This window comes from Salvelinus fontinalis, chromosome 18 (assembly GCF_029448725.1).
Source record: "Salvelinus fontinalis isolate EN_2023a chromosome 18, ASM2944872v1, whole genome shotgun sequence".
In the NCBI taxonomy this organism is placed as follows: domain Eukaryota; kingdom Metazoa; phylum Chordata; class Actinopteri; order Salmoniformes; family Salmonidae; genus Salvelinus; species Salvelinus fontinalis.
This window is the reverse complement of record NC_074682.1, coordinates 22036765-22064563: the sequence shown is the minus strand read 5'-3', so window position 1 is coordinate 22064563 and position 27799 is coordinate 22036765. Positions and strand designations below refer to the sequence as shown.

At 41.2% G+C, this 27799-nt stretch overlaps 2 protein-coding genes across 9 annotated transcripts; both read left to right on the top strand.

Moving 5' to 3' along the window:
- The first annotated feature begins 608 nt into the window (after window positions 1-608).
- LOC129815156 (heterochromatin protein 1-binding protein 3-like) lies at window positions 609-15335 on the top strand. 4 transcript variants are annotated; one of them, XM_055868625.1, is made up of 12 exons: window positions 609-1325; window positions 10234-10309; window positions 11099-11288; window positions 11376-11535; window positions 11631-11768; window positions 11950-12021; window positions 12298-12452; window positions 12688-12778; window positions 12886-13045; window positions 13335-13446; window positions 13646-13798; window positions 13916-15335. In XM_055868625.1, exons 2-12 carry the CDS (start codon window positions 10243-10245, stop codon window positions 14376-14378), a joined length of 1761 nt encoding a protein of 586 aa, XP_055724600.1. In that variant the 5' UTR covers window positions 609-1325; window positions 10234-10242; the 3' UTR covers window positions 14379-15335. The 4 variants fall into 4 exon arrangements, with proteins under 4 accessions (XP_055724600.1, XP_055724602.1, XP_055724599.1 ...); XM_055868627.1 differs by lacking the exon at window positions 609-1325 and adding an exon at window positions 9201-9691 and having other exon boundaries at window positions 12301-12452; XM_055868624.1 differs by lacking the exon at window positions 609-1325 and adding an exon at window positions 9203-9691.
- Window positions 15336-16047: 712 nt separating this feature from the next.
- On the top strand, window positions 16048-27326 carry LOC129815153 (SH2 domain-containing protein 5-like). 5 transcript variants are annotated; one of them, XM_055868594.1, is made up of 11 exons: window positions 16055-16152; window positions 17230-17342; window positions 19930-20044; window positions 21309-21389; window positions 21556-21630; window positions 21715-21861; window positions 21986-22186; window positions 22330-22525; window positions 22663-22768; window positions 26291-26450; window positions 26553-27326. In XM_055868594.1, exons 3-11 carry the CDS (start codon window positions 19991-19993, stop codon window positions 26757-26759), a joined length of 1227 nt encoding a protein of 408 aa, XP_055724569.1. In that variant the 5' UTR covers window positions 16055-16152; window positions 17230-17342; window positions 19930-19990; the 3' UTR covers window positions 26760-27326. The 5 variants fall into 5 exon arrangements, with proteins under 5 accessions (XP_055724571.1, XP_055724568.1, XP_055724569.1 ...); XM_055868595.1 differs by lacking the exon at window positions 17230-17342 and adding an exon at window positions 19392-19588 and having other exon boundaries at window positions 16057-16152; XM_055868596.1 differs by lacking the exon at window positions 17230-17342 and having other exon boundaries at window positions 16048-16152; window positions 19904-20044.
- Window positions 27327-27799: the final 473 nt, after the last annotated feature.

Below are 27799 nucleotides of genomic sequence, written 5' to 3'. Positions count from 1 at the left end.
ACGAAATAGCTGAGCCTGATGAGGCATGAATGATGTAGTACAAGTCATATCTTGCATGTCTTAAATTGCCTTAGGATGTTTGCCAGAATTCCTATGTAATGCTCTTGTATCTTTGACCTGTGATTCAGGTGTAGAGTCAATGAAGTGACTGTCAACTGTAGTGGATGAGCACAAACATCTGCAAAAAGCATTCGCATACAGCCTGCAGAAATGTAGGCGGGTAAGAGAGCCTGTATCACACCATTCTTTGATCACATTTCAGACAATCTCACCTTCTGACAGACCGGAAACCAGTATGGTATTGGAGCTGTAGTCTACAGTGTCTTGCTTCTGCAGGACAAAGGTTGGTGACTGGTAAGCATATCTGGGAGCGCCATATCCCAGATACTATACTGCAGCATTTCAATTAGAATTGCTACGTTGTCACTTTCAGGAGTTCAGAAGAATTTTCAACATTTGGCATTCTATGGGATCCTGTTAAGCACATCGCAGTGCAAAATCACTGGTTTAAAAATCATCTTGCATCCCAAATAACTTAAATTAATGTTTTAACTATCCCTATACTCTGTTATTAGTACGCATGCGCGGAAGTCTGCTGATGGACTTGGCCCGAGTGCAATGGCAACCATGTACTGTGGAAATATGGTTTAGTGAACGTTGTTAAACTGGAACCGAGTCGTTGTCATTTTAAGTTAACGTTGGTAGCAGAAGATGGCTAATAACTACAATGTGCCACCTCGCTTCGACGAGGAGTGGTCGTATGAAAGTTGGATAAATGAACTTGGAATCTGGACACTGGTTATTTACTATTTACTATCTGGACGAGAAAAAGCAAGCACTTGTGGTGGTATTATCCCTCCTTTGAGGATTTGAACAAGGATGATGGTATGGGAACTTTGATCAGAGCACTGGTTTCTTAAAGAAGAGAAAGACGGTGCCTACAAGGCATATTCAAACTGACAGTTACTAGAGACATTTCGGTTGCGTTGACGGACTACATAATTAATTTCGAACAGCGGTACAATAGGTAGGATGCGCAAGTACGACATGATTCTCCTGGATGCAGCTTTCAAGTTGCTAGATACTGCCTGTCTGGATGGTAGGGAGATACGGTTGGCTTTGACTGCTTGTATTGTGCTGACTTGAGTCAATGAAGTCGGCACTAAAAATACTTTGGTGAAAAGTCGTCTTGCGCCAATAACAGATGGAATGCAAGTGAGTGACGCTGCATATTACACTGAGCGTCAGAGAAAGGGCGCCAACAAGTCACGTTCTCAAGATAACCAGACGAGGGCGCCATTGCCCGGCACAAATCCACTGGACAGGTATGGATGGAGATCAAAATGTGCTATTTGTCAAAGCACTTACCATTGGGTTAAAGACTCCTCATAAAAATGAGCACGTTTAACTAACAGAGGAAAATGTAAACACAGAGAGAGCAGTGTAACATTACACTGCTTTCAAACAAATCTGCTTCTGAGATCTTTATAGTTGAATCCTTAGGATCTGCTGTGATTGATACTGCATGTACACGCACAGTGTGTGGTGCAAAATGCCTTGATGGCTATCTCATACGAAATATGATTGACACCAAGCAACAGAGCTTAAAAATTTGGAGAATCCTCTATCCTACCAAGAGAGTCAAGATACCAGCAAAAATTGGTCAGACTAAGTGTCACATTGAAACAGAGGTGGTCCCTACAGATATCCCCTTACTATTAAGCAAAGCTTCCCTCAAGAAGGCAGGGGCTGTACTAGACATAAAAATGACATGGCAGTGATGTTTAAACAACCAGTGACCCTTGAACTTACTACCTCAGGCCACTGTTGTGTAAACATTTTAGACAATGACATACAGAGTCCATGTAAAAATGAAATTCTTACAGACACCGAGCTCATGGAGATTCTAACAGTCACAGAGAACAGGAAAAACTAGTATTGTTAAAACTTTACAAACAGTTTTGACATGCTACAGTTGACAGACTTCAGAAATTACTCAGCAGTTCTGGGAATAATGATGTAAGTATTTCCATTCTACGGCAGATAGTTCAGTTGTGAGACATGCCAGAATACAGCAAACCTAAGCCCAGACCAGCTGTTGGTTTGCCACTGGCTTCCAAGTACAATGAAACTGTGTCTGTAGATCTACACGAGCTAGGACCAAGTGTTTGGTACCTTCACATAATCAACCACTTCAGTGCTGGAAGCATTTGTGAATATAAAGAAACCCAGTGAAATTGTCAAGCACTTCATTCTTGGATAAGTGTGCATGGCCCACCCCAGAAATTGTACAGTGACAATGGAGGAAAATTCAATAATAATTAAATAAGAAAAATGGCTGGAGAAATTACAACATGGATGTAAAGACAACTGCTGCATACAGTCCATGGAGCAATGGACTTCTGGAGAGACATAATGGAACACTCACAGAGATTATGCTGAAAGTGAAGCAAGAAGTGAAGCAAGACAATGTGACTGGAAAACAGCCCTAAAGTGGGCTTTGATGGCAAAAAACTCAATGCACAGTGTTCATGGCTACAGCCCATACCAACTACGTTTTGGGCCAAACCCTAATTTTCCCTCTGTACTTGTTGACATTTGATTTGAGATGTGGCAATAAAAGCGTTCACTGAAGCAGAGTGTTCAGAGAGAATTCGCAGGGCTCTGCGTAAACAGCTTTGACCCACCGATGAGAAGTACGAGACTGGAAACAAAGTCTACTACAAACGAGTTGACTGTCAAGAGTGTAAAGGACCGGGAGTAGTCATTGGCCAAGATGGTGTGGTAATATTTGTGAGGCACGGAGTCACCATTGTCAGGGTGCAACACTCAAGATGGGTGAAAGTAAATGATTAGACCAGATGTCGCATCCACTGATATGGACACGGAAACTGACACAAGAAATGGAGCAGGAAAGGGTAATACTGCCTGTGTGGGCAGTTTTGTTGCCGGGGAAAACTGTTTCATTCGCCAATGTGGGCCAGTAAAAAGATCCACCTCGTCGGGAAAAGGGGCCATCTTCACTTGATATAAACTAGTCAGCACTTAAGTCACACACTAGCTGCTAGCTAACTGGTTAGCTTAGCATTGACGAAGTCAGAATGGGCATGCACACGCCATTGTTATGTGACAGAATCGATGGCTTTAGAATTAGGAATTAGAATACGAATAATACACTGAACAAAAATATAAACCCAACATATAAAGTGTTTGTCCCATGTTCCATGAGCTGAAAAAAAAGATCCCAGAAATGTTCCATACGCACATAAAGCTTATCTCAAATTTTGTGCACATTTGTTGACGTCCCTGCCAGTTTTGTTGAGCAGGTGTTTCAATACCATGACAGAGGGTATCACGTCTACTGCAGGCGCAGTTGATGATCTTATTTCTAGAGTCAGTTGTTCAAATGGAGCTAGCTAGTGTGTTCATGTTTCCAAGTTTTAAACATGTTCTCAAATGGCAGCAGCGGTATGACAAACAGGATATTCATGAGCATGCAATTTGACTTTCCTCAGTATGAAATCCTTGACGACCCACTTTGCTGTCAGACTCAGCATGCTTATGGAGTTGATATTGCTGGTCCAAATGTGATGCTACTACTTTGTAACTCCGATATGGCAAAATCTGAAAAATAGTACCCCCACCCCCCCGTCAAAAAAAGTGTACCAGTACTCGAGCAGTTGGCGAAAGCCAACATCACCCACGACAGAGAACGGTTGATTGTCAAGGGCAATGAATTACATTATCTTGGAGTTAAAGGATTTTGCCTTTGAGTTGTCTCGCTGAACTTTCCCTACTCTTTCAAATGACTGCTGGACTTGTTGACTGTTCGATCCACACAGCAGACATTGTGGGCTAGGTTAGGAGTGCTGTGTTGCACGTGTAGCGCCAAATTTTACGTGCCGTCATTACGTCATGTACCTATGTTATATGCAAGATGTTCTCATCTATCTGTGTTATATAGGTATGCACGTCAGCTTTGACATCGGTATTGCACACAGTGTTACACACTTCTCCAGGCCTTTTTGAGATCTGCTCATCTGTACAGTGTGACTGCAATGATGACTACCTGGAACATTTGTAGATGCTTTGTTCTGAGTTGCAGAGTGCAACTGATAAATGGCTTAAATGCCACCACATTTGAGTTCCAAGTAATCTTGTTTTGTGTTCACTTGTAGAAGATTGCTATAGCGTTTCAATGTCATTCCTGGTGGGTCTCGTTCCCCTGCTCTGATGTTGCATGCATCAACCAATGTTGCATGCCAGGTCATCGACTGGCAGATTGCTATAACATATATGGTTAAGGTGAAAACACACTGGTAAGAATGGGTGCGTTCAAGTGGATCACTTTTGTCAAGTCAGGGCCCATCTTTGCCTTTCAAATTGTCCGATTTGCATGAACTTTACAAAATCATGTGATCAAAGGTCATGAAGTATTGACTGCAGTCAACTGCAAGTTTCTGCAATTGCTCTTTGCCAACTTTGCCAACATCCTGCAGCCATCGCCTGCATTGTGGGAGGCTCTGTCACCCAATCAGGGTGTTTTTGTTTGACCAACTGGAACATTACTGAAACAGGAACCAACTTTGCTGTGATTCATATATAGCAGGCTAGTGGATAAAAACAAATGGATGCGATATGAGGCTCTCTCATTCATTGATTTTACAATGTACACACAGGATTTTAGTTTGAGCGTTAATGATATTGGGGTTGGAAACCCCACCCCCAAAAAGTAAACAACTTTTTCAAAAAGTAAACAACAGAAACAACACTGCCATGTTGATCTCAACCTTGCTTTTTACAAAACCACAGTTAGCGTCTGACTTTCGGTTGTCGAAGTTGCACCTACGTCCCCTGACTTAAATTCTCGACTTTCGTCTACAGTTGGTTGCTTTAGCCTTAGCACTCAAATGCGCTCAATGCCTGTTGTTTTTCACAACCCCCGCCAGTACCGTTTGACATGACTACTGTCTACCTACCGACCATTCTGGCCGATTCTACTCATAGAATGTTTTGGTCCACTCGGTTGTCAGTAGAGATTAGCCAATCAGAGAGCACAGACCTCTGCAAAAGGGGAGCAAAAACACAACAAAAAATAGGGCCTTTTCACTGTGTAATCCACACCCTTTTCATCTGAATTGCTAACTAAAACAATTAAACTGGATAATAGCTACATCTTTTTTTGTAGAGCAAGTCTTTACAACTTTTACATCTGTTGGATAAGGGAGTTTCGTGCTTCAAGAAGCATTTTTGTTTGGTTTGATAATGGGCACTTGCACATTAGTTCGCTAGCGGCAGCTAGTAACATTATTAAATCATCAGGAATTTGCAAAAACAGTACAATATGAAGATGGGCATAAACTGCTTCTTCAATAGAAATTCCTGGTGACGCTTGTAGGCGATGTCATGGCGACACAGGCTAGCTAAACCAAAGAGTTTTACAACAAAACCGCTCATTGTTCTATCTGTGGCTAAACTCATGCGTAGAAACAGGTCATTGAGTCTAGGTCGTCTCGCGCCGAACTGCGCATGCGAGGCCATATAATCAAATTGTAAATGTGTCGGTGTGTCACTTTCACGAAGTTGGAGTTAAATGTTCAACTACTTAAAAGCATATATTCATTAGTTAATACAAATCGGCTTCTTCTATAGAAATAGGTCCTGCCTCTCGCTAAATGGTAGAAAGCAGATTATTCAGTCGACATTCCTATTGGTCCTATGGCAACCATCTACAGTACATTCCCGAGAGTATTTAGACCCCTTGACTTTTTCCACATTTTGTTACATTACAGCCTTATTCTAAAATTGATTAAATAGCTTTTTTCCCTTATCAATCTACACGCAGTACCCCATAATGACAGTGAAAACATATTTTTTGAAATGTTGTTCATTTTATAAAAAATAAAGATACCTTATTTACACAAGTATCCAGACCCTTTGCTATGAGACTCGAAATTGCGCTCGGGTGCATCCTGTTTCCATCGATCATTGTTTCTACAACTTGATTGGAGTCCACCTGTGGTAAATTCAATTGTTTGGACATGATTTGGAAAGGCCCACACCTTTCTATATAAGATTCCACAGTTGACAGTGCATGTCAGAGCAAAAACCACGCCATGAGGTCGAAGGAATTGTCCGTAGAGCTCTGAGACAGGATTGTGTCGAGCCACAGATCTGGGGAAGGGTACCAAAAAATGTATGCAGCATTGAAGGTCCCCAAGAACACAGTGGCCTCCATTCTTAAATGGAAGAAGTTTGGAACCACCAAGATTCTTACTAGAGCTGGCCACCCGGCCAAACTGAGCAATCGGGGGAGAAGGGCCTTGGTCAGGGAGGTGACCAAGAAACCGATGGTCACTCTGACAGAGCTCCAGAGTTCCTCTGTATAGATGGGATAACCTTTCATAAGGACAACCATCTCTGCAGCACTCCACCAATCAGGCCTTAATGGTAGAGTGGCCAGACGGAAGCCACTCCTCAGTAAAAGGCACATAAGGCAAAAGGCCTTAGGTAAAAGGCACAGCCCGCTTGGAGTTTTCAAAAGGGCACCCAAAGACTTTCAGACCATGAGAAACAAGATTTTCTGGTCTGATAAAACCAAGATTGAACTCTTTGGTCTGAATGCCAAGTGTCACATCTGGAGGAAACCTGGCACCAACCCTACGGTGAAGCATGGTGGTGGCAGCATCATGCTGTGGGGATTTTTTTTAAAGGGAAAGATGAACAGAGCAAAGTACAGAGAGATCCTTGATGAAAACCTGCTCCAGTGCACTCAGGACCTCAGACTGGTTCACCTTCCAACAGGAAAACGACCCTAAGCACATAGCCAAGACAATGCATGAGTGGCTTCGGGACAAGTCTCTGAATGCCCTTGAGTGGCCCGGACATGAACCCGATCAAACATCCCTAGAGAGACCTGAAAATAGCTTTGCAGCGACGTTCCCCATCCAACCAGACAGAGTTTGAGAGGATCTGCCGAGACGAATGGGAGAAACTCCCCAAATACAGGTGTGCCAAGCTTGTAGCGTCATATCCAAGAAGACACTATGCTGTAATTGCTGCCAAAGGTGCTTCAACAAAGTACTGAGTAATAGGTCTGAATACTTATGTAAATGTGATTTTTAAGTTTTTAATTTTAATACATTTGCACCAAAAAATACCTGTTTTTGCTTTGACGTTGTGTGTCTAGATTGAGGGATTTGTTTTTGTTTTAATCGATTTTTAAATAAGGCTGTAACATAACAAAATGTGGGAAAAGTCAAGGAGTCTGAAACTTTCCGAATGCACTGTATAATGAAGTGGCAGCTGCATTCATTTAGCTGTTAGATTCAGTTAGTCATAGTACACTACGTTTTATTACTGTGACAATTTTAGTACTCATCACCGCATTCTCTACCAGAAAGTTTGTTGTCCCTCTTCCATGTCACATGGGTTGATACATTGCTTTGTTTTAATTTGTAAAGCCCTTTAACAAAAAGTCCCACTATACTTAACATCATTACTAAACTTTAGACATATGAGTTACCACAACCGGTCGCAGGGATGGCTAACACTGGAAACGTATTTGGTCTCTACTGTTAGGTAAACCAGCTTTTAGTTTTCTTTCACCTTATTTGTGGAACAATCTTCAACATGTTCTTAAATTTGATGTTCTGGTGCCTCTAGGATAATTAAGAAAGTTGATTGAGGATCTTATTACTGATGTTAGTTTTTTATGACCATGTTATTGTTTCTGCTTGCATTCTGTATTTATATATTGACGTGTGTATTTTCTGTAATTTCTGTAATTCAGGGCTTATCTGTAAAGTAGACCTTGGTCTCAGTAGGACTCCCTGATAAAATGCATGTTAAATTAATAGAAATACAATCTGGCTAGTTACCAAAAGTGCTTTGTACAACAGTAGCCGCATTGGCGCAGCTAGTTTGTTAACATTGGCTGGCTACTAGTGATAAGTCTTTCGCGAATTTGGTGAATGTTGGGAATCGCATCGGTGAAAGATCCATTTATTTGCCTTCATGATTTGCATACTGCTACCAAAGACAGTACAGTATGAAGATATGCAGAAACTGCTTCTCCCGATATAAATCGCAGATAACGCTTGTAGGCGATGTCATGAAGACGTTGGCTAGCTAAACTCATGTGCAGTAATACGTAATTAGATCTAACGGTCATCTCGCGCCGAACTGCGCATGTGTCAATTCAAAAGCACTCCGATATAGTTGTTTTGATGAAAATAAAAACGAGGTAGCTTGTCACTCATGAGGTTGGAGTAATAACATATTCGACTACTTAAGACATTGGCTCGATTCCAGGTTGTGTCGTTGGATTTCGAGAAAATTAACAACTAAGGAACTATTTTTCACTTCTCATTATTGACTCCTCAAACCCCGGCATGGTCTGTTTCGCAAGCGTTCCAGGAAGTCTCGCGATGCGCCTCTGGGTTTAGAAACTGCTGCTACTACTTTTTGAGCTTCAAACAACAATTATCTGCAAATAAATTACAAAATCATTATCTGAAGACAGTAAATAATACATTTTGCTGGCGATCTAATAAACATTTTATTTTAAGGTGCATATCACAAGCTGACATACTGGTAGCCTACTGTTCGGGCTTTACATTAGATATATGCCATTTCTTCATTCTAGGTTGATTTTCAAGCATTTTGAATGAGGAACTATTTTAGGTGAACAAAGCCAAATGATGCGGCTACAGATGTGGCTGACCGAAAAAAACTCAGAACAAATTTATTTATAACTAACCCAAGATAGACCACAGCCTGCCGTTTCCAATGGGATCAAATCAGTCATAGTGGGCAGAACAAGCAAGGAGGGGGCAGAGGCAAGCATGAGCCGGTGAGATCCTATTGGCGCGATGTAGCACGTATTTGCATATTTTCTTTAGAGAACGCCTAACCTGAAGTGTGCAATAACTCAATTCACCCTTGCGCTCCTAAACAATGCAGGGTAAAATCTACGAAACTTTGTCCAATGTTTGTAACAGATTTTAGTTTTGGTAACCGAAAACTGTATTGAGATCAAACGTTTCATCGATGAGAAAGTTAGCATAATGTTGGCCAAAATCCAACTAGCTTCATCTACTCCCGCTGCTGGCCACTGGGCTGACCACATTTGGTCATGAGTGGATCCGCCAACCGGATGCTTCACACTTTTATACATTGGCTCATTGTTCTATCTGTGCTCAGAATGCCCATTCTTCTGGCTACCACTAGCGTAACGCCGAGGGACATTCACAATAAAGCTTAAGAAAGCGACGCTACTGCCACCTTCTGGTTTGGACTATTTTAACAAGGCTGACGGACGGTGTTCTGCCGTCTGAAGAAGAAGAAAAAAAGATTGACTGCCAACACTGTTCAGATGTGCTAAATATTCTCGGCCGGCAAACGTTCGATGTACCCGTGAACGTCAAACGTACCGTTGTGTCCGAGCCTTTAGCTGATACGTAAAATACCTATGGATGCGTTGTAAGATCTGTCAGGCGTCAGTCAGCAACGCCTGGGCAGAGGAACGCGCCCAAAATCTGCGCAGGACGACTGCACTTATTTTGGTTCGCGCCCAATAACTTACCACGACGCTACGTGTACGTTCTAGGGGGAGGGGCACGTAAACAGAATTCTAAACAAAGGAGAGCGAATCAGTTTTTATTTCAACATCTTTGTAGAGAGTCGAAAGGTAAGAATATTAATCATTGTACATTATTAGTAACTGCAAAAAGTGTTTGACGATAGAGCTCTGGCAAAAAATGCATGCACTGTTTTCTCCTTTGCCAATGCAATTTCGATACATTTACCATCAGCTCTATGCAGCGCCATTACTGTGTAGGGTAAATGAACAAAATGGCCATATTATTACTGAGGACGTGCATCTTCTCGTTATGATTTTTTGCTAACTATTTCCATGCCCCCCACCATTCCAAAACTTCATAGAATATTGCACACTCCTTATTTATTTTGGTTTTATTTATTTTGGTCGATAATGTACTTTTGTAAAGGGCAGTAACTTGCATTTGATGAGTGCACAGGCCATGATTAACGTTGCCTCGCACATGGATAGCAGAAGCAGTGGGTGACTTTTACGACTCCATGATGTTACCATTGGGTCTTGCTAAGTTGCTTTGTATCAAACTGTATTGTGATTTTAATAATACAGTTAATAACTTATCTGACCATGCAAAGGAAATGTTTTAATTCATCCTCTGTATCTCTGGTCACCAGTTTGGAGTCATGCCTATACGTCGTGCAGCTAGGACACCACCCCAGGAGATGCCCCCCTCGGCTGCACCAGAGGGAGGTGAGTTCAAGAATCTCAACACGAACAGGAAGGCTATGGTGTTCATATAAATGATGTATATAAACCCTAGATTGCTGATGCTATGTATTGGCATTTGAGAGGTTTGAAGCAAATTGTGGACCATATTGGGACTCCACAGTAGTGGAAACAGTACAATTAGTCATCTCTAAAAAATATATACTTTATATATTTGTTCTATGTTTAGCTCACATACACCATAATGCTTACTTAAAAGTTATATTATGTGAGCTAAACATACAAAAAAAATAATAAGTATATATGTTTTAAGATTACTAATGTTACTGTCCCCACTACTGGGGATTGGCAATGTCTGTAATATAATAAATGTGGCAAAAATGGAAAACGATGACAATAATACATTTTATTTCTATGGCTTCCAAACTATTTTTTACAATTGTGGGGGAGTGCCAAGATGATGGAGTCAAGGTGGCTTCAACACAGCGCCCCCATGTGTCATCTAGTGTGTGTAGTAGATAGATCTATTTATTTATCAATCATTGGTTCATATGTACCCAGCATTGACAGGCTAGGAGTGAATATGGTAGCCACTTGGCAGGACTTGATTCTTGCCCCAATTGAGTCCCATATGTCATAGTCACTTATCGAATCCTTTCATATTAGTGGTTTAAGAATGGAATCGGACTTCCCAAATATTTGACATTGTTCTGAGTTCATGTTGAGTGGTATGTGAATAAAGCATGACATCTGCTTGCTGAATTTACGTTTTCAATCTCTTGTCGTTCTCCCTCGCCCCACATCTCTCTCCAGAGCCTGATGCCAGTTCTGAGGAGTCTGCCTCTGTTGAGGAGGAGCAAGAGATGGCACCTGCTGCCATAGTAGCCGGGGAGGGCACAGGTGAAGGAGAGACAAAAGAGAATGGTGAGAAACCTGAGGGAGAGAAAGCTGATGAATCGACTGGAGAGAAGACTGCTGAGGGGGAAGAGTCTGAGAAGAAAGAGTGAGTTGCTTGTGCACATACCCTGTGGTTATTGCTTCCATATTGGTGTAGATGAATGTTTAATTGCTCTTTGTTGGTTGGTTGCAGAGAGAAGGATGGAGTGAAAGAGAAAGTCAAGAAGCCAGTGAAAAGGGCCATTCCCGCCTGGGCAACCATGTCTGCCAGCAAACGTGCAACGCTCACTAATAAGAGCACCTCCACCGTGCAGCTGCCTAAGATGGACGACATCCTCATCGAGGCCATTGAGGTCTGTACACAACAACACACTTACCTTTGTATTATGTAGTTCTCCCTTATTCCCCACGAATGCAACACCTGCAACTCATCATATTTCCTCTGCAGTCCTGCAAGGAGAAGACTGGGGCCTCAGCCCATTCTGTCATGAAGTACATTGTGAAGAAATACCCTAACCTAGAGAAGAGGAAATTCCTCCTTAAGAAGGCTCTCAAGAGGCAGCTGGAGAAGGGCACCGTCAAACAGGTGAGGAGTCCTTATCACTGACCAAAGCTTACCATGTATTAACGTGAATTGCAAATGCTAGGCAGAAGTCTTAGTGTTTTTGATCTGTGGGTTACTTGTTGTGGTGCCCTATATCTTGTGTGTCTGGTGTTTTATCTGCCTGCGTACTCCTGTTGCTTTACCATTTTATTCACTCTCACAGCTAAAGGGTAAAGGCCTTTCTGGGAGCTTTACCATTGGGAAGCAGTCCCCTAATAAACCAACTGCTAAAGGGGTAGGTCATTTTCAGTCGCCTATCTACAAACTTCAACACTAACAATTACAATTGACTATTATGTGATTGTTCCATTGGCTTTGAGCAGGCAGAGTTTGGATATTAGATAATATATGCTATTTAGCAGACGATTTTATCTGAAATCATGCTTGCGTACATTTTTTGTACTGGAACTGAACCCACTATCCTGGCGTTGCCAGCGCCATGCTCTACCAACTGAGCTACAGAGCACCACTTTGTTTGACAGTGATTCTGATTGTGATGGTTTGGTGCTAGAAGCCGATCATCGTGGCACCTGGGTTGAAGGCAGAGACCCTTGGGGATGCTCTGCCCCTGATCATCACACGGCTATGTGAGCCCAAAGAGGCGTCTTATATCCTGATCAAGAAATATGTGGAGCAGCACTTCCCTCAGCTCAACGTGGAGCATAGGTAAATACCTGTTTTACTGTTATATTGGGATGGGTGGGGTCTCTTATTCTCTGTTTGGAGTTTGTAAACACATGCTAACTTACAGTATTACTTGACATAGCAATGCAACCCTCTGCACAACCCAAATCTACAGAATGTTTAATGCAGTACCTTTGAACTATGGCATGTGCATTAGTGGTGTGTATTGGTGGAGGTAAAAATAGAATTTCCAATGCAGTCACTATTTCATTCCTAGGCCAGATATCCTAAAGAGTGCCCTGGTGAGAGCTGTGGACAAGGGTCACCTGGAGCAGATCACTGGAAAAGGTGCCTCTGGAACATTTCAGGTTAGCCTTATACTAAAGGAATGCACAATTCGGTGTACTTCATGAAGTCTGATGTTGGATCTCTGTTGTATGAGGTGTTTATCTCAGCCCCTCTTACTCTCTCACAGCTGAAGCGGGAAGGGGGCAAGTTCCTGCTTAAAGGCGGGCCCCTGGAGGACGCTATCATGACAGCCATTGTGGCAATGAACGAACCCAAGACTTGCAGCACCACCACACTCCGCAAATTCCTGTTAGAGACAAACCAGGACAGCATGGAGTACCGTGTGGGTAAGACCTGCTCCCTGACTCTCCTAAGAGAAACACTGCTTTGGCAAGATGTAAATATCTGTGAATATATACGAGCGTCTACTAAAATGTAACAAAATGTACTATTAAATGTGAATATTTTCAGATTCAAAATACCATAGCTGTAATGTTTTTGTAACTCTTTGAATATGTTATGTGGTGAATGGTCTTGATTGAATAATCTTGTTTTATTTAGGAGCGCTCTCATTAGCTAGGTTAAATCAGAGATGTAAAGATGCTGCTTTGACCCTGGGCACTTCTCTTCCCTCAGTGAACAACCTGAAGAGGACCCTGCAGAAATGCAAAATGATGGGCTGGATGGATCAGATCACTGGGAATGGGCTAAACGGAACCTACCAGCTCTGCTACCCTTACTACCCCAGGTAGAACACTACTATAGGAAGGTTACTATGTGATGTATATTGCTGCCCTCTGTACATCATTATATTGCTACTGTGTGATGTATATTGCTGCCCTCTACATCATTGCATTGCATGTGCTATACCAGGAACAGTATTTCCTGAAGTTCACTCACCTGGAACAGAAAGGTTAAAGATCAGACTGTCTCTTCTTATTCCACAGCCCAGCCATTCTGTTCCCTGAAAAAGTGAAAGAGCAGAAAGTGGCGGAGAAGGACAAACGCAGAAAGAGGGTTGACTTGTCTGATGAGGACTCTGATGAGGAAGAGGACTCGTCCGAGGAAGAGGACTCAGATGATGAACCCCCTCCTAAGAGGTGAGTCCAAGGTCAAGTGGAATTAATCCAATGAGAATATTTTGATTGATATTTTCATACATAGCAGTGAACCATTTGAAACTCACTATCTGTGTATTTGTTCAATACGATCCTTAGGAAAGCTGGGAAGAGGCCACCACCTAAAGCGCGTCGCCCCCCCCCCAGCAAGAAGTCTCGGTCGGCAAGTCAGTCAAGGGCTAAGGGCAAAAAAAGAGCTGCCCCAGCAAAGAGGTCTGCGCCCCCAGCAAAGAGGTCTGCGCCCCCAGCAAAGAGGTCTGCGCCCCCAGCAAAGAGGTCTGCGCCCCCAGCAAAGAGGTCTGCGCCCCCAGCAAAGAGGTCTGCGCCCCCACCAGTCAAGGCACCCCCACCAGTCAAGGCACCCCCACCAGTCAAGGCACCCCCACCAGTCAAGAAAGCTGCACCTGCGAGCAAGCCCAAAACACCCATTGTCAAAAAGCTGATGAGCAAGGCATCGAAGGGGCCAACGCCCAAAAAGTCACCTCCTGCAAAGAAGGCAGCAGCCAATTCTGCAGTGAAGGCCAAGCCAGCAGCTCGCAAGTCCCTGAGGGGGAAGAAGTGAGTTTACTATTGCCCAGCAGCGGAAGTTTAACTGTAGCTCTGAAGACAGCGGTGCTCTGCCTCTATCCATGCTCTCTTTCGCATCATTGTTTTCCTCCAGTTTGGGGCTATAGAATTATTTTCTCTGTAGGATTGGGATGTGGCAGTTATTAGTTAATGTCAATTTACTGTACTTGGGAACTGTTCAATTTCTGTGAACCCAACTTTTAATCTCCATTGTGTAGAATGGCCTCTTAAAATATGTAAAACTGCCTAGGTAAAGAATTGTGAAATTTCCATCACTACTTTTATTTCCCTCACACACTTAATTTTGATAATGTATAGGCAGACATCCAGAATCAGTGACTTGTCTTCTACTTTTTGCATTTCATCCCAGTCCACTCTACCATGTTTTACCTGGACACATTCCTTTTATCAAATCATTTGTTTAGCATTTTGGAAACTTTCTTCCTCTACAACATTTTTGATTTCTCTACATTTAATCTGGAGTGAACTCAAATCTTAAAGGATATTGAGACTTATGTTGTTAAGTGAATTTGAGAGCATAATGACAGCCAACTTTTCATGTAATGAATTATTGTTTATTACAAATTCTGTTATTTAAGTGATTGTATGAGTGAAACATATCCATCGCTGGGCCTGTGGTTAAAATACTTCATTTGATTGCAGACTAACTGATCAGGAAGCACTGTTTGTCATTGTGATGTTCGGTACTACTGCATAGTATTAGGGGATTTATTTTGTGTGTGTAAACAAGCAAGCTAATCAAAGTGAATTGGTTGTGTCCTATAAAGTGAAAAGAAAACAGACCAATACATTCTTCTACATTCTGTGTAATAGTGAAAGATTCGGAATAAGACACTTTGTTTTGAAGGAGCGTAGCTCATACCCTGCATGCATGTGTGTACCCTTTATGTTATGCTTTTTCTAAGTCATTATTAAAATGGCTATATTTGTACTTCCTTCATTCTGTCATGGTCTCAAGGGGAGACATACACTAAATAGTGTCTGCTGTTGGAGCTGAAGTATACATTTTAAATACTACACAATACAAATCCATAGATGTCAATTTGGTTCACTCATGAATAAAGTGCTGGATAGTTTGATTAAAGGGTTATTAAATAGACCATAAATTTACAATTTATTAGGCCTATGTCCATACAGCTTGTAAATCATTATTTGGTGCATTAAGTGAATCCTCTCATTCAGAGAGATGCATAACATGTTTACTTATGCCAATGTTGAGCATGTTGATGAACAAGGGGGAAATTATGTAATTAACATACATTTAAATTCAGGATGGATGGGCTGCTGCAAATCAGTGAAGGGTGTATTAATCATTAGTTAAAACTAGTGCCATTCAGACATGCAGGTATGTCACTCCATTTCGTTCCGTTTGCTTCCGTTTTAAAAACCTTTTGCAACAGAAGTCGCGTAATGAATACGTCCCATATCTAGGTCTACACCTATGTTACGCAATGAGTGTATGGACCATCAATATGGGCTACAGAAATGCCTTTGCGTATGGGCTGATTTATATCGCCGCATCGTGCGTAAAAATGTGTTTTCATAATCTCAAATATGTCTCGAAAGGTAAACGTTTCTAGTCCCGCCCAAACACACCGGTGAATAGCCAACTCTGAATTGAGTCGGGGCGGGCGTCAATTTGACATGAGATAACTTTGACTGGGAGGGGAAATCAGAGTTTGGAACAGTGGAACGGGGTCCGGAGTACAAGAGTGCGGAAGTGAAAAGAGCGTTGTTGTGGCCCTAAAGTAAGAGATTTGATTAGCATTGATTTATTGGCATGTTTACTTTGCCAAAGCTGTACCTGCGTTTAACTGAATCCTTGCATAAATGTTTGCGCTCATAGAACAGGCTAACAGGTTTGGGGACTAACGGATTAGTAATCTGTTACCAGCAAAAATATTGTAACCAGATTAGATACTTTTGAAAAACTAGATGATTACTTCAAGGATTACTTTTAAATTCAGAAAGGATGTTTGCAAAAAACAATCTTTGACACTTGTTTTCTCAATAACATCCAAATCAGCATTGAAAAAAGGCACACATTTAAGTTTGTTCCACCTGAGCGAGTCTGACCACAAATCAGAGACCACTATGATGACACGAAATGTGTTTGATCGATCGCGGGAGAAGAGCGGGAATAGGCTTTTGTGGGCTACAGTCCGATGTATGTCTTCCAATGGTGCGACTGATGTCAGCATCCAAAGATTATCCAATTTGAATAAACGCTTGGAGGTAAGGATGACAGCAGTGTAGTCTACGGCGATACGGATATCACTTATTATTGATATCTACATAGCGCATTGATGTGAATCGCACTGCTGCTCTCTCATTTAGCTGTTTGCACCTTACGGATTGTGGTTGTTGTGGATGGCTGTTCACAAATCTTAATGTGTATTTGAACCCGATAATGGTTGCATTCAAGAAGTTTAAGCTGCCTATCAATCATTGTTTTTGAAACCAGTGGACAGCCAGTGAAAAATGCGCTCTTGCAACAGCTGCATGGTGCGGATCCCAGCCTATGGAATACAAATGGACACGTTCCTACTCGCACACCTTTGATAGACTTAAAGGGGCAATCTGTTGTTGCTACATCCAATTTTTGACTTATAAATGATGAACTCATGAGCTTAGTTCAACTTTCACACTCCATGAGAACCCAAAATATAACCTTGTTTTTATCCAATGTTTGTAAACATTGTAAATGTAAACAAACACGGTATAGCCTCATAATATGGTTAAAACAATAATTTTGATATCATGGATGGTCAGTCCTTGCATCCATATCTCTGTCTATTAATCTGAGAGTGGTTACATTTCTCCAGGCCCATCCCTCAGCCTACCAAAACAGAGGCGGCGAAACGATTTTGTTATTGTTTCATCGGTGGATTTGCCCTTTAAACTGCTATCAAGATATCAAAGTGTCACCAACAAAAAGGTAAACAATAGGCCAATAGCAAATGCAGCATATGGTATTCATTTTTCACATGTAAATAGTACTTTTCAGTAGCGCTCAAAGCACGCCATTCCATGAGCGCAGCATTTATTTTTCAACTCGAATCAATGAGCCCAATCAGTCCTCCATGACAACAAAATCATTAACAACAGAGTAGGGCTGGCTAATAAATCCTTCGTTTTGGGATTAGGCTCAAGCAAAACAATTTGGCTAATCTATACTTCCATATTTCCAAATCCTATTCTTGAAGATCAAGGGGTATAACATTTATTGGAATGACTGGAATTCTGATAGACTTTGGTTTTTAATGTAAATATATAATTTAATCGTATTATTATATCTAGTGGGGAAGAGATGGGTTAGAAGAAGCCTACATAACCAACCCATAAAGTAACATTTAACATCCATATATGGCCAGCTATGTAAACTTTAACATTGATTTATCCTGCAATAGATATAGTTCAATTGGTAACATACATTTTTGTCTTCTTCTAATGCCTTTAAGGGGAAAGTAATCTAAAAGTAACTGCATGTAATCAGATTACGTTACTGAGTTCGGTTAATCCAAAAGTTACTTTACCGATTACAATTTTGGAAAGCTAACTAGTAACTGTAACTGATTACATTTAGAAAGTAACCTACCCAACCCTGCAGACTAATGGGTGATACCTGCATGCTCTGAATGATGTAGACTATGGAATACATTTTTACATCTGGTTAAATCCACACCAGTAAAAGTGATTTGTATGCTACTGAAAATGTGTGGCATGTAATTCATTAGAAGATTCAAACACAACAACGCAACAACCTATTAGATTGCAGGTGCACATAACCTTTTCATAATATGGCCAAGAGGAGAAGGGGCAGATAATGACCTGACAGTCTCGAATTTTGGAAATTGCTGAAGACATCTACCACCATACCAGTGGTGGAAAAAGTACCCAATTGCATACTTGAGTAAAAGTAAAGATACCTTTTATAGAAAATGACTCAAGTAAAAGTGAAAGTCACCTAGTAAAATACCACTTGAGTAAAGTCTAAAAGAGTTTGGTTTTAAATGTACTTAAGTATCAAAGTAAATGTAATTGCTCAAATATACTTAAGTATCAAAAGTATAAATAATTTAAAAATCCTTATATTAAGCAAATCAGACGCCACAATTTCCTTTTTGATTTGTTTTTAATGGATAGCCAAGGGCACACTTCAACACTCAGACATAATTTGTGTTTAGTGACTCTGCCAGATCAGAGGTAGTAGGGAAGACCAGGGATATTCTCTTGATAAGCGCATGAATTGGACAATTTTCCAATAGGATCCAGCTGCGACATCATCTCTTAGTGCAGTCATCCCTCAGGGTCTCTATGCTGCCACCTACTGATATGTCATCTCTCAGTGCAGTGAATCTCTCAGAAAAGTGGAGGTGTCGAAAGGAACCATATAAGATGAAGTGGAGATTTTGAAAGGAACCATATAAGGAGAAGTGGGGATTTTGAAAGGAACCATATAAGGAGAAGTGGGGATTTTGAAAGGAACCATATAAGGAGAAGTGGGGATTTTGAAAGGAACCATATAAGGAGAGGTGGGGATTTTGAAAGGAACCATATAAGGAGAAGTGGGGATTTTGAAAGGAACCATATAAGGAGAAGTGGGGATTTTGAAAGGAACCATATAAGGAGAAGTGGGGATTTTGAAAGGAACCATATAAGGAGAAGTGGGGATTTTGAAAGGAACCATATAAGGAGAAGTGCCGATTCACAGGAGTCTTTTAACACTAGAAGTGCTGGAATTCCATAACTGCTAGAACCGCAATGACTTGATATTTCAATTATTATTATTATTATTTAAAATATTCAATAATAAATAATGCATTGTTCAAGTTCAGGTATCTAACATTAGCTAGTATTTACATTTACGAAAAACGTAACGTTACATACATGGTCACCAGTAGGTAACGTTCAAAGACACAGCTCACAATGAGTGAATAGACATTTTTGGGGGGATAACTAAAATTCCTTACTGTCATCTCTGCAGACCATGACTGACATCTTGAGTGGCACCTTTCGAAACCCACACTTCTCCTTATATGGTTCCTTTCAAAACGTCCACTCCTTTCGAAACCCCCACTTTTCCTGAGAGATGACATTGTAGACCCTGAGGGATGACTGCTCTGATAGATGATGTTGCAGCAGGACTCCTCCAATCTTCCAGTCCTGCTAAGCATTCAAAATGTAAGAAATACTTTTGGGTGTGAGGGGAAAATGTATGGAGTAAAAAGTCCTGTATATTATTTTCTTTGGGATTGTAGTGAAGTAAAAGGACTTAAGTAAAAATACTTTAAAGTACTATTTAAGTACTTTACACCATTTCACCAAACATACCTGTTTCTAGCTTAAAATGCAAATGTTTGAATTGTTCACAGCTCATTTTATCACTTCCACCTGCCTACAAAAGCATTTTTTCACATGGGGAAAATAACACTTCCGGCCAGTGCATATGACACATCATACACATGTCTAATGTTGATCATGCTGGGTGCTGTAAAGCTCTCTGCTATATTCTGATTCTGCAGAACTCAGGGGAACTCCTCCAGAAACAGCAGCATAAAGAAGTAGGCTAACTCAGGAGTGAGAATGATGGGTGAGACACCAGTCAGGGAGGATGGCACAGTTACAAGGTCAGCTGAGGTAAGCCATATCCACTGACAGAGCAAAACACATCTTCCTCCCCATATAGGAGTTGGTTACTACACTGAACAAAAATATAAACACATGTAAAGTGCTGGTCCTGTGTTTCATGACCTGAAAGAAAAGACCCAGAAATGTTCCATACGCACAAAAAGCTTATTTCTCTCAAATTCTGTGCACACATTTATTTAAATCCCTATTAGTGTGCATTTCTCCTTTGCCAAGATAATTCATTCACCTGACAGGAAGCTGATTACACAGCATGATCATTACACAGATGCACCACTCTAAAATGTGGTGCACCTGTGTAATGTGCACTCTAAAATAATGTACTTTATAGGCCACTTTGTACCATAAGCCGCCTTCAACGTTGTTTCAGAGAATTTGGCAGTACGTCCATCCAGCCTCACAACCACAGCCCACGTGATTGGTATCGTGTGGGCGAGCAATTTGCTGACTTCAACGTTGTGAACAGAGTGCCCATGGTGGTGGGATTATAGTATGGGCAGGCATAAGCTACGGACAACGAACACAATTGCATTTTATCGATGGCAATTTGAATGCACAGAGATACCGTGACGAGATCCTGAGGCCCATTGTCGTGCCATTCATCCGCCACCATCACTTCATGTTTCAGAATGGTAATGCACAGCCACACGTCGCAAGGATATATACACAATTCCTGGAAGTTGAAAATGTCCCAGTTTTTCCATGCCCTGCATACTCACCAGACATGTCTCCCATTGAGCATGTTTGGGATGCTCTGGATCGATGTGTATGACATCGTGTTCCAGTTCCTGAAAATATCCAGCAACTTCTCACAGCCATTGAAGAGGAGTGGGACAACATTTCACAGGCCACAAACAACACCCTGATAAACTCTATGCGAAGGAGATGTCACACCATATGCTGACTGGTTTTCTGATCCATGCCCCTTTAAAAAAAAAAGTTGTCCGTGACCAACACATCTGTGTTCCAAGTCATGTGAAATCCATAGATTAGATAAGATTTATTTAAATTGTCTGATTTACGTATATGAACTGTAACTCAGTAAAATCTTTGAAATTGTTGCGTGTTGCGTTTATATTTTTGTTCAGTATATTAGTTTGGGAAAAAAAGTGTGTCCTAAGAGGATGAAATCTGTGTGGACTTTACTTCCCTTATAATCTGCCCCTTTTAAGACCTTGTTAATTGGTTACATTACGTGTTTATCTATAATCAACAATTTATAGTATGTGTAACATGGTCTTTCTTGTTTATATAGTATGTTGGCTCTTTTCACGTGGACGACTGCTGTTTGGACGATCAGATGCAGCAGTTGCACACACAGCTAAAGTCTCTCAAAGTAGGTGCTGGTAATGACAGGTTAGAAAGCAGCAGCAGTACATTAAAACACATTTTGACTGTTCACAACTTATTATGGTGGAGATGTGGAATTTCTAGACAGTCCAAAGTCAAAGAAGGCAAACACAAAAAGCTTTGCCTGAGGTGTTGAAATGTCTTTTTCACAGACATGCAAGAAAAGGAGGTCTGTGTCCCTTAAATTTTCCATCAAAGGGGTGAAGATGTATGATGAAGATGAGACGGTAAAAGTTTAAATTCTCAGTCTTAAAAGTCAACAACATAATTTCTTTCCTTTTGTGAATTACTTTCCCCTTCCTTGTCTGTAGACCCTCCTCATGGCCCATGCTCTACGAAGGGTCTCCCTTTCCACTGCCCACCCCTTGGAAGCCCAGTTCGCCTTTGTTTCCCACAACCCCGGCAGCCCTGATGCCCAGCTATACTGCCACCTTTTCAAGGCTAGGCATGCCAGAGCAGTAAGAACCTGTATTGGATCGTTATCTCCCAAGATGATTGTCAACAAATTTCCTCTGTGTGTCTGTTAAGCTGCAGTTTCCTGTGTCTGATTTGCCTCTCTGTTGGTATGTTGTTTTCTCCCAGGCCCAGTTCCTGAACCTGTTGCTGTGCCGCTGTTTCCAGCTGTCCTACCTGGCAAAGCACCCAGAGGAGGCGCAGGATGAGTCTGTCGGCCCACTGCCCAGCCGTGCCCCCTCCCTCCTCAACCAGGGCTTCCCTCTCAGTGTCAGTGCCCTTGTGTCATTCCGAAGGGCCCCCACTCAGGGCTTACTCCCAGGGGGAAAGGTCAGGACAAACTTGTGTTTATGTTTTAACTGAATTGTGAAAGTATTATTTCACTGTGCTATTTTTATTTGCTTTGCTGAGCCCGTACATTTTGCTGGCCTAGCAGTTGGCCAGTTAATACTTTCTATGGGTCTTTATTGTAGGTCTTCCCATTGAAGAACAACGGAACAACAACTGAGGAACAACCAAGCAGCCAAGAGGAGGTCTTCACCTCCTCTCCTTCCCTGGTGCGCAAGAGAGCCATCCGCAACAAAGTACTGCGCTCAGGGGCCTATCGCTCCTTCACTTACAGCCCTCACAAACAACGTCACCTCCAGGATCAGCTAAACTCTCCAGAAGGTGGGCCAAGTGTGCAGAGAGCACTTTCAAGGGTGAAACAATTCATTAGGTAATGTTGAAATAATTCCCTAGAGGGACCACTTGGAATGGGATCATCACAAGATGCTAAGGAATCTCTCTTCTTGTGTGTGAAACAGGAAAGGGGCAGGACAAAATGCCAGCGAGGAGAGCCCGGGCCCCGAGCCTTGCTGAAACAGAAGAAGCTCTGGCTCAAGCAGTGTGGTGTTGGGCTGGCATTGCCACGTGAGTCCTCTCTCTTGCATTTACCTCACTCACACTGATGCTAGTCCCTAGTGTATTTTATGGAGTGTTCACTTGACAGTGGTGTAAAGTACTTGAGTAAAAATACTTTAAAGTACTACTAAAGTATTTTTTTGGGGGGGGGGTATCTGTACTTTACTATTTATTTTATTGTCAACTTTTACTTCACTACATTCCTAAAGAAAATAATGTACAGTTTACTCCATTTTCCCTGACACCCAAAAGTACACGTTACATTTTGACAGGAAAATGGTCCAATTCACGCACTTATCAGGAGAACATCCCTGGTCATCCCTACTGCTTTTGATCTGGTGGACTCACTAAACACAAATGCTTTGTTTGTAAATTATGTCTGAGTGTTGGAGTGTGCCCCTGGGTATATGTAAATTTAAATATATATATATAATTATCATTGGGCCTTCTGGTTTGCTTAAAATAAGGAATTTGAAATGATTTATACTTTTATATTTGAGCAATTCCATTTACTTTTGATACTTAAGTATGTTTAAAACCCAAATACTTTTAGACTTTTACTTAGTGGCAAGAAAAAGTATGTGAACCCTTTGGAATTACCTGGATTTCTGTATGAATTGGTCATCAAATCTGATCTGATCTTCAGTCACAACAATAGACAAACAGTCTGCTTAAACTAATAACACACAAACAATTATGCTTTTTCATGTCTTCATTGAACACACCGTGTAAGCATTCACAGTGCAAGGTGGGAAAAGTATGTGAATCCTTCAGTAGTGGGCCGTCAGGGCCTGCAAGGCCTTCTCTGCTGGCCTAAACATCATCAGAATATATATATTTTTTTATATATTTTGCCACAAATATGTATTAAATTATTCCCCAGAGTAAGAGTTATACTCTTCATTTCATAGCTTTCCTCTTGGTTGCACTGCTTCCAGCCCCAGGTTGAGATTTGGAGGGCTGGTCTTTATGTTAGATCTTTTATCCAATCATATTCAGCCATCAAGTGTTGCCAGGGGTCTAAAATCTGCCCTCAGGCCTTCAGAATCAACAGTGCGGGCGCTTGTAGCTTATAGTGAATGGAAATGAAAAGTTAGTGTCAACCAATCAGCTTTAGAGTTGGCTATTGTACGCCTGCTGGCTGGCTCCAGTGTTACACAGGAGCCAGCTAGCAGGCGTAGTGCGTGCACGTCTTTTGATTGGATTACCAATATTGAGAGGCAGGTCCTATGGGCAGGTCTATGCAGATCTAGGAAACTGAATTTGATAAACAAATTAATTCGCGTACTACTAAGCTGTTTTTTCAACCCACAATGGCGGAAGGAGGAGAAGATATTGATTTGGTCGAGGATATAATTATAACGCCATTCTCAAGACAAATTTTTCAAAAAAAGTTAGACATTGTAAGGAGAGGTCGCCCGACGCCACAAAGCCTGTCACAGGCGGGAAAGGGGTTCGTTCGCTCGCCACTTTCAAAGTTTCAACTACGAGCGCTGTCAATGGCTCACAGGCTCCGAGAAGCACTGCAAACTGTACTGCTGGGAATGCCTATTATTTGCAAGTGATCGATTTGGTGTTTGGAGCCACACTGGCTTTGCAAACTTGAGTTGTCTAACCAAGGCAGCAACGAGACACCAAAGTACGGCTGGGCACTTACAAGCAATGGCTTTTGAAAACTTTTGGGGACACCGGAGTGGATCTACAGCTCAAAGAACAAGCGCGCAGGGCAACGGAGCTGCACAATGAAAAGGTGAAGGGAAATATTGAAAAGACTCATTGATTGTGTCATGTTTTTTGGGTAAACACTGTTTACCCAAAAATGTCAATTTGTCAATTTCAAGGTGACGCAACGCCTGGTTATACTGCGTTTCTGTCTAAATGTATAGTGTCTAGAGCCATGGCATCATAATGATGGTAATAAGAGGTGGATTAATTAGGGTGAGACTGTGTAGTACCTCACTGAAGGCCCAGGCCCCAGGCCCACGGCACGCCACTGGAATCCTTGGATTTAATAACTGGTTGACCCTCCTTTGGCAGCAATAATCTCAACCAAACGTTTTCTGTAGTTGCGGATCAGACCTGCACAACGGTCAGGAGGAATTTTGGGCCATTCCTCTTTACAAAACTGTTTCAGTTCAGCAATATTCTTGGGATGTCTGGTGTGAACCATTCTCTTGAGGTCATGCCACAGCATCCCAATCTGGTTGAGGTCAGGACTCTGACTGGGCTACTCTAGAAGGCGTATTTTCTTCTGTTGAAGCCATTCTGTTGTTGATTTACCTCTGTGTTTTGGGTCGTTGTCCTGTCCTGCATCACCCAACTTCTGTTGAGCTTCCATTGGCAGACAGATAGCCTTACATTCTCCTGCAAAATGTATTGATAAACTTGGGAATTCATTTTTCCATCAATGATAGCAAGCTGTCCAGGCCCTGAGGCAGAAAAGCAGCCCCAAACCATGATGCTCCCTCAACCATACTTTACAGTTGGGATGAGGTTTTGATGTTAGTGTGCTGTAGCTTTTTCGTCCACACAGTTTTGTGTGTTCCTTCAAAATAACTCAACTGTAGTTTCATCTGTCCACAGAATATTTAGCCAGTAGCGCTGTGGAACATCCAGGTGCTCTTTTGCAAACTTCGTCCCATGAACACCATTCTTGTTTAGTGTTTTACATATTTTAGACTCGTCAACAGAGATGTTAGCATGTTCCAGAGATTTCTGTAAGTCTTTAGCTGACACTCTAAGATTTATTTTAACCTCATTGATAATGATACCCTGGATCTTGCATTCATTTTTGCAGGACGGCCACTCCTAGGGAGAGTAGCAACAGTACTGAACTTTCTCCATTTATAGACAATTTGTCTTACTGTGGACTGATGAACATCAAGGCTTTAGAGATACTTTTATAAGTCTTTCCAGCTTAATTTCAAGTCAACAATTCTTAATCTTAGGTCTTCTGAGATCTCTTTTGTTCAAGGCATGATTCACATCAGGCAATGCTTCTTGTGAATAGCAAACTTACATTTTGTGAGTATTTTTTATAGGGCAAGGCAGCTCTAACCAACATCTCCAATCTCGTCTCGTTGATTGGACTCCAGGTTAGCTGACTCCTGACTCCAATTAGCTTTTGGAGAAGTCATTAGCCTAGGGGTTCACATACTTTTTCCAACCTACACTGTGAATGTTTAAATGATGTATTCAATATAGACAAGACAAATACAATAATTTGTGTGCTATTAGTTTAAGCACACTGTGTTTGTCTGTTGTTGTTGAAGATGAAGATCAGATGAAATGCTATGACCAAATGCTATGACCAATTTATGCAAAAATCCAGGTAATTCCAAATGGTTTACATACTTTTTCTTGCCACTGTAAGTAGTATTTTACTGGGTGACTCACTTTTTGCGTTATTGTCTATTAAGGTATCTTTACTTTTACTCAAGTATGACAATTGAGTACTTTTTCCACCACTGTCACTTGATGAGAACTCATCTGAACTGTCAGTGGTCTCTAAATCCTTATCATGTGTTGCAGTGACAGCAGCTCCTCCCTGCTTGCAGAGGATGTCCTGGGGTCGTACCTACTGTGCCCCCATCCTAAGAGACCTGGCTGTGGCTCTCTCATAATTCGTTTCTCTTCTGGACTGGTCACCCACCTAATAGACAACACCTCCAACGGCAAATACCTGCTCGAGGTGAGCGGTCTTGTCAATTATTCATATTTGACTTGCTTTTAAGTTTAATGTATTTTCCTCTAGCAATGTAGTAATTAGTATTTTTTTATGTTGTTATACTAGAACTGCCACATAGAATTTAGCACCATTGCTGCCTTGATAGAGCACTGCACCGATATCAAGGGGGAGCTGGACTGTCTGCTGAGTTGTGCCCGTGTGAACCACTGCTATGAGTGGGAGGAGAACGTTGCTAAGGCACTGCCTTTAGCCTTACACCAAGGCCTCAAAAGAAAGAATGCAAAATATACCCAGAGGAAACAATGGGTTTAAAAGTAATTTCTGATCATTGGATTGATCGATGTATCTCATTCTCTAAAAGACACTGACCATATGTTACACTGACACCTTAAATATAATATAATGAATTAACTTGCATGCTTCACTTTTGTTATTGTTTTCAGATTTCTGATAGAAACACAACTCTAACTATCAAATTTACTTCCAGCAGGTGAATTGTGATAAGTAGAGTAGCATTTTCATACTTAAGCTCTGGGATGTAGGGTTGTTTTAATGTCAAAAAGCTATGTGTGTTTGAGTATATTCTTCTGTTTTTTAGCTGCACCTACTTTACTTCACCTACGTTTGAATTATATTATTTTAATACATTTTAATTACAATATTTTAAAACGTAGGAATATTATGTGTGTGTTTGTATAGACTAAATAGGGACATTTTTTATAGATTTTGCAGACTAAGGTTTTTTTGTACATTAACTCTGACTCATGTTAAGCTGTCTTTTTGAATTTGTGTTTTTCACTGCCGTCTTTTAAAGTGTTCTGTGAGAACTAGCAGCATTTCTTCATTTTGATTACAGATAAATGTACTTGCTGAACGAAAGTGTATTGTTGTATTTTATATTTTTTATGCATAATTCATTACCATATTGTGTACTGTATACCAGGTATTCCCAAACTGGGGTACACCAAATAAAATGTGATTCACATATTTAAAAAAATAAAATATAAATCTTCAAATTTTCAAACAGTCCATTTATATTTTCCAACGGGGCTATACATTTGGGTGAGCTCTTTTTCTCGCCTGAGTAGCCTCGTTTCACTGCCAAAAATAAAATGAAACCATTTAGTGTTCAGCGAAATAACAACACAATGTCAAATACAGGTAGTCAAGTCAAATAATTAGCATCCAATCACATTAACCGTTACTCTCTCGCGGGAATTCCAGCTAACCAAACGTATCTGTTTGAATGTTAAATGACGAGACAGAGGCATTGATGCGAGTAACCAGTCTTGTTCAGTACATCACAATACCTCCGGGTATCTCAAGCACCCCGGTAAAATACATGAGTTGCA

Bases quoted from the DNA above. Each gene is read 5' to 3' on its own strand.
- LOC129815156 (XM_055868625.1), top strand. From the start codon at position 10,243: ATGCCTATACGTCGTGCAGCTAGGACACCACCCCAGGAGATGCCCCCC. The intron at 13,046-13,334 runs GTAAGACCTGCT...CTCTTCCCTCAG, and splicing joins CAGCATGGAGTACCGTGTGG to TGAACAACCTGAAGAGGACC. The intron at 13,447-13,645 runs GTAGAACACTAC...CTTATTCCACAG, and splicing joins TGCTACCCTTACTACCCCAG to CCCAGCCATTCTGTTCCCTG.
- LOC129815153 (XM_055868596.1), top strand. From the start codon at position 19,991: ATGATGGGTGAGACACCAGTCAGGGAGGATGGCACAGTTACAAGGTCA. The intron at 22,187-22,329 runs GTCAGGACAAAC...TCTTTATTGTAG, and splicing joins GCTTACTCCCAGGGGGAAAG to GTCTTCCCATTGAAGAACAA. The intron at 22,526-22,662 runs GTGGGCCAAGTG...TGTGTGAAACAG, and splicing joins TCAGCTAAACTCTCCAGAAG to GAAAGGGGCAGGACAAAATG.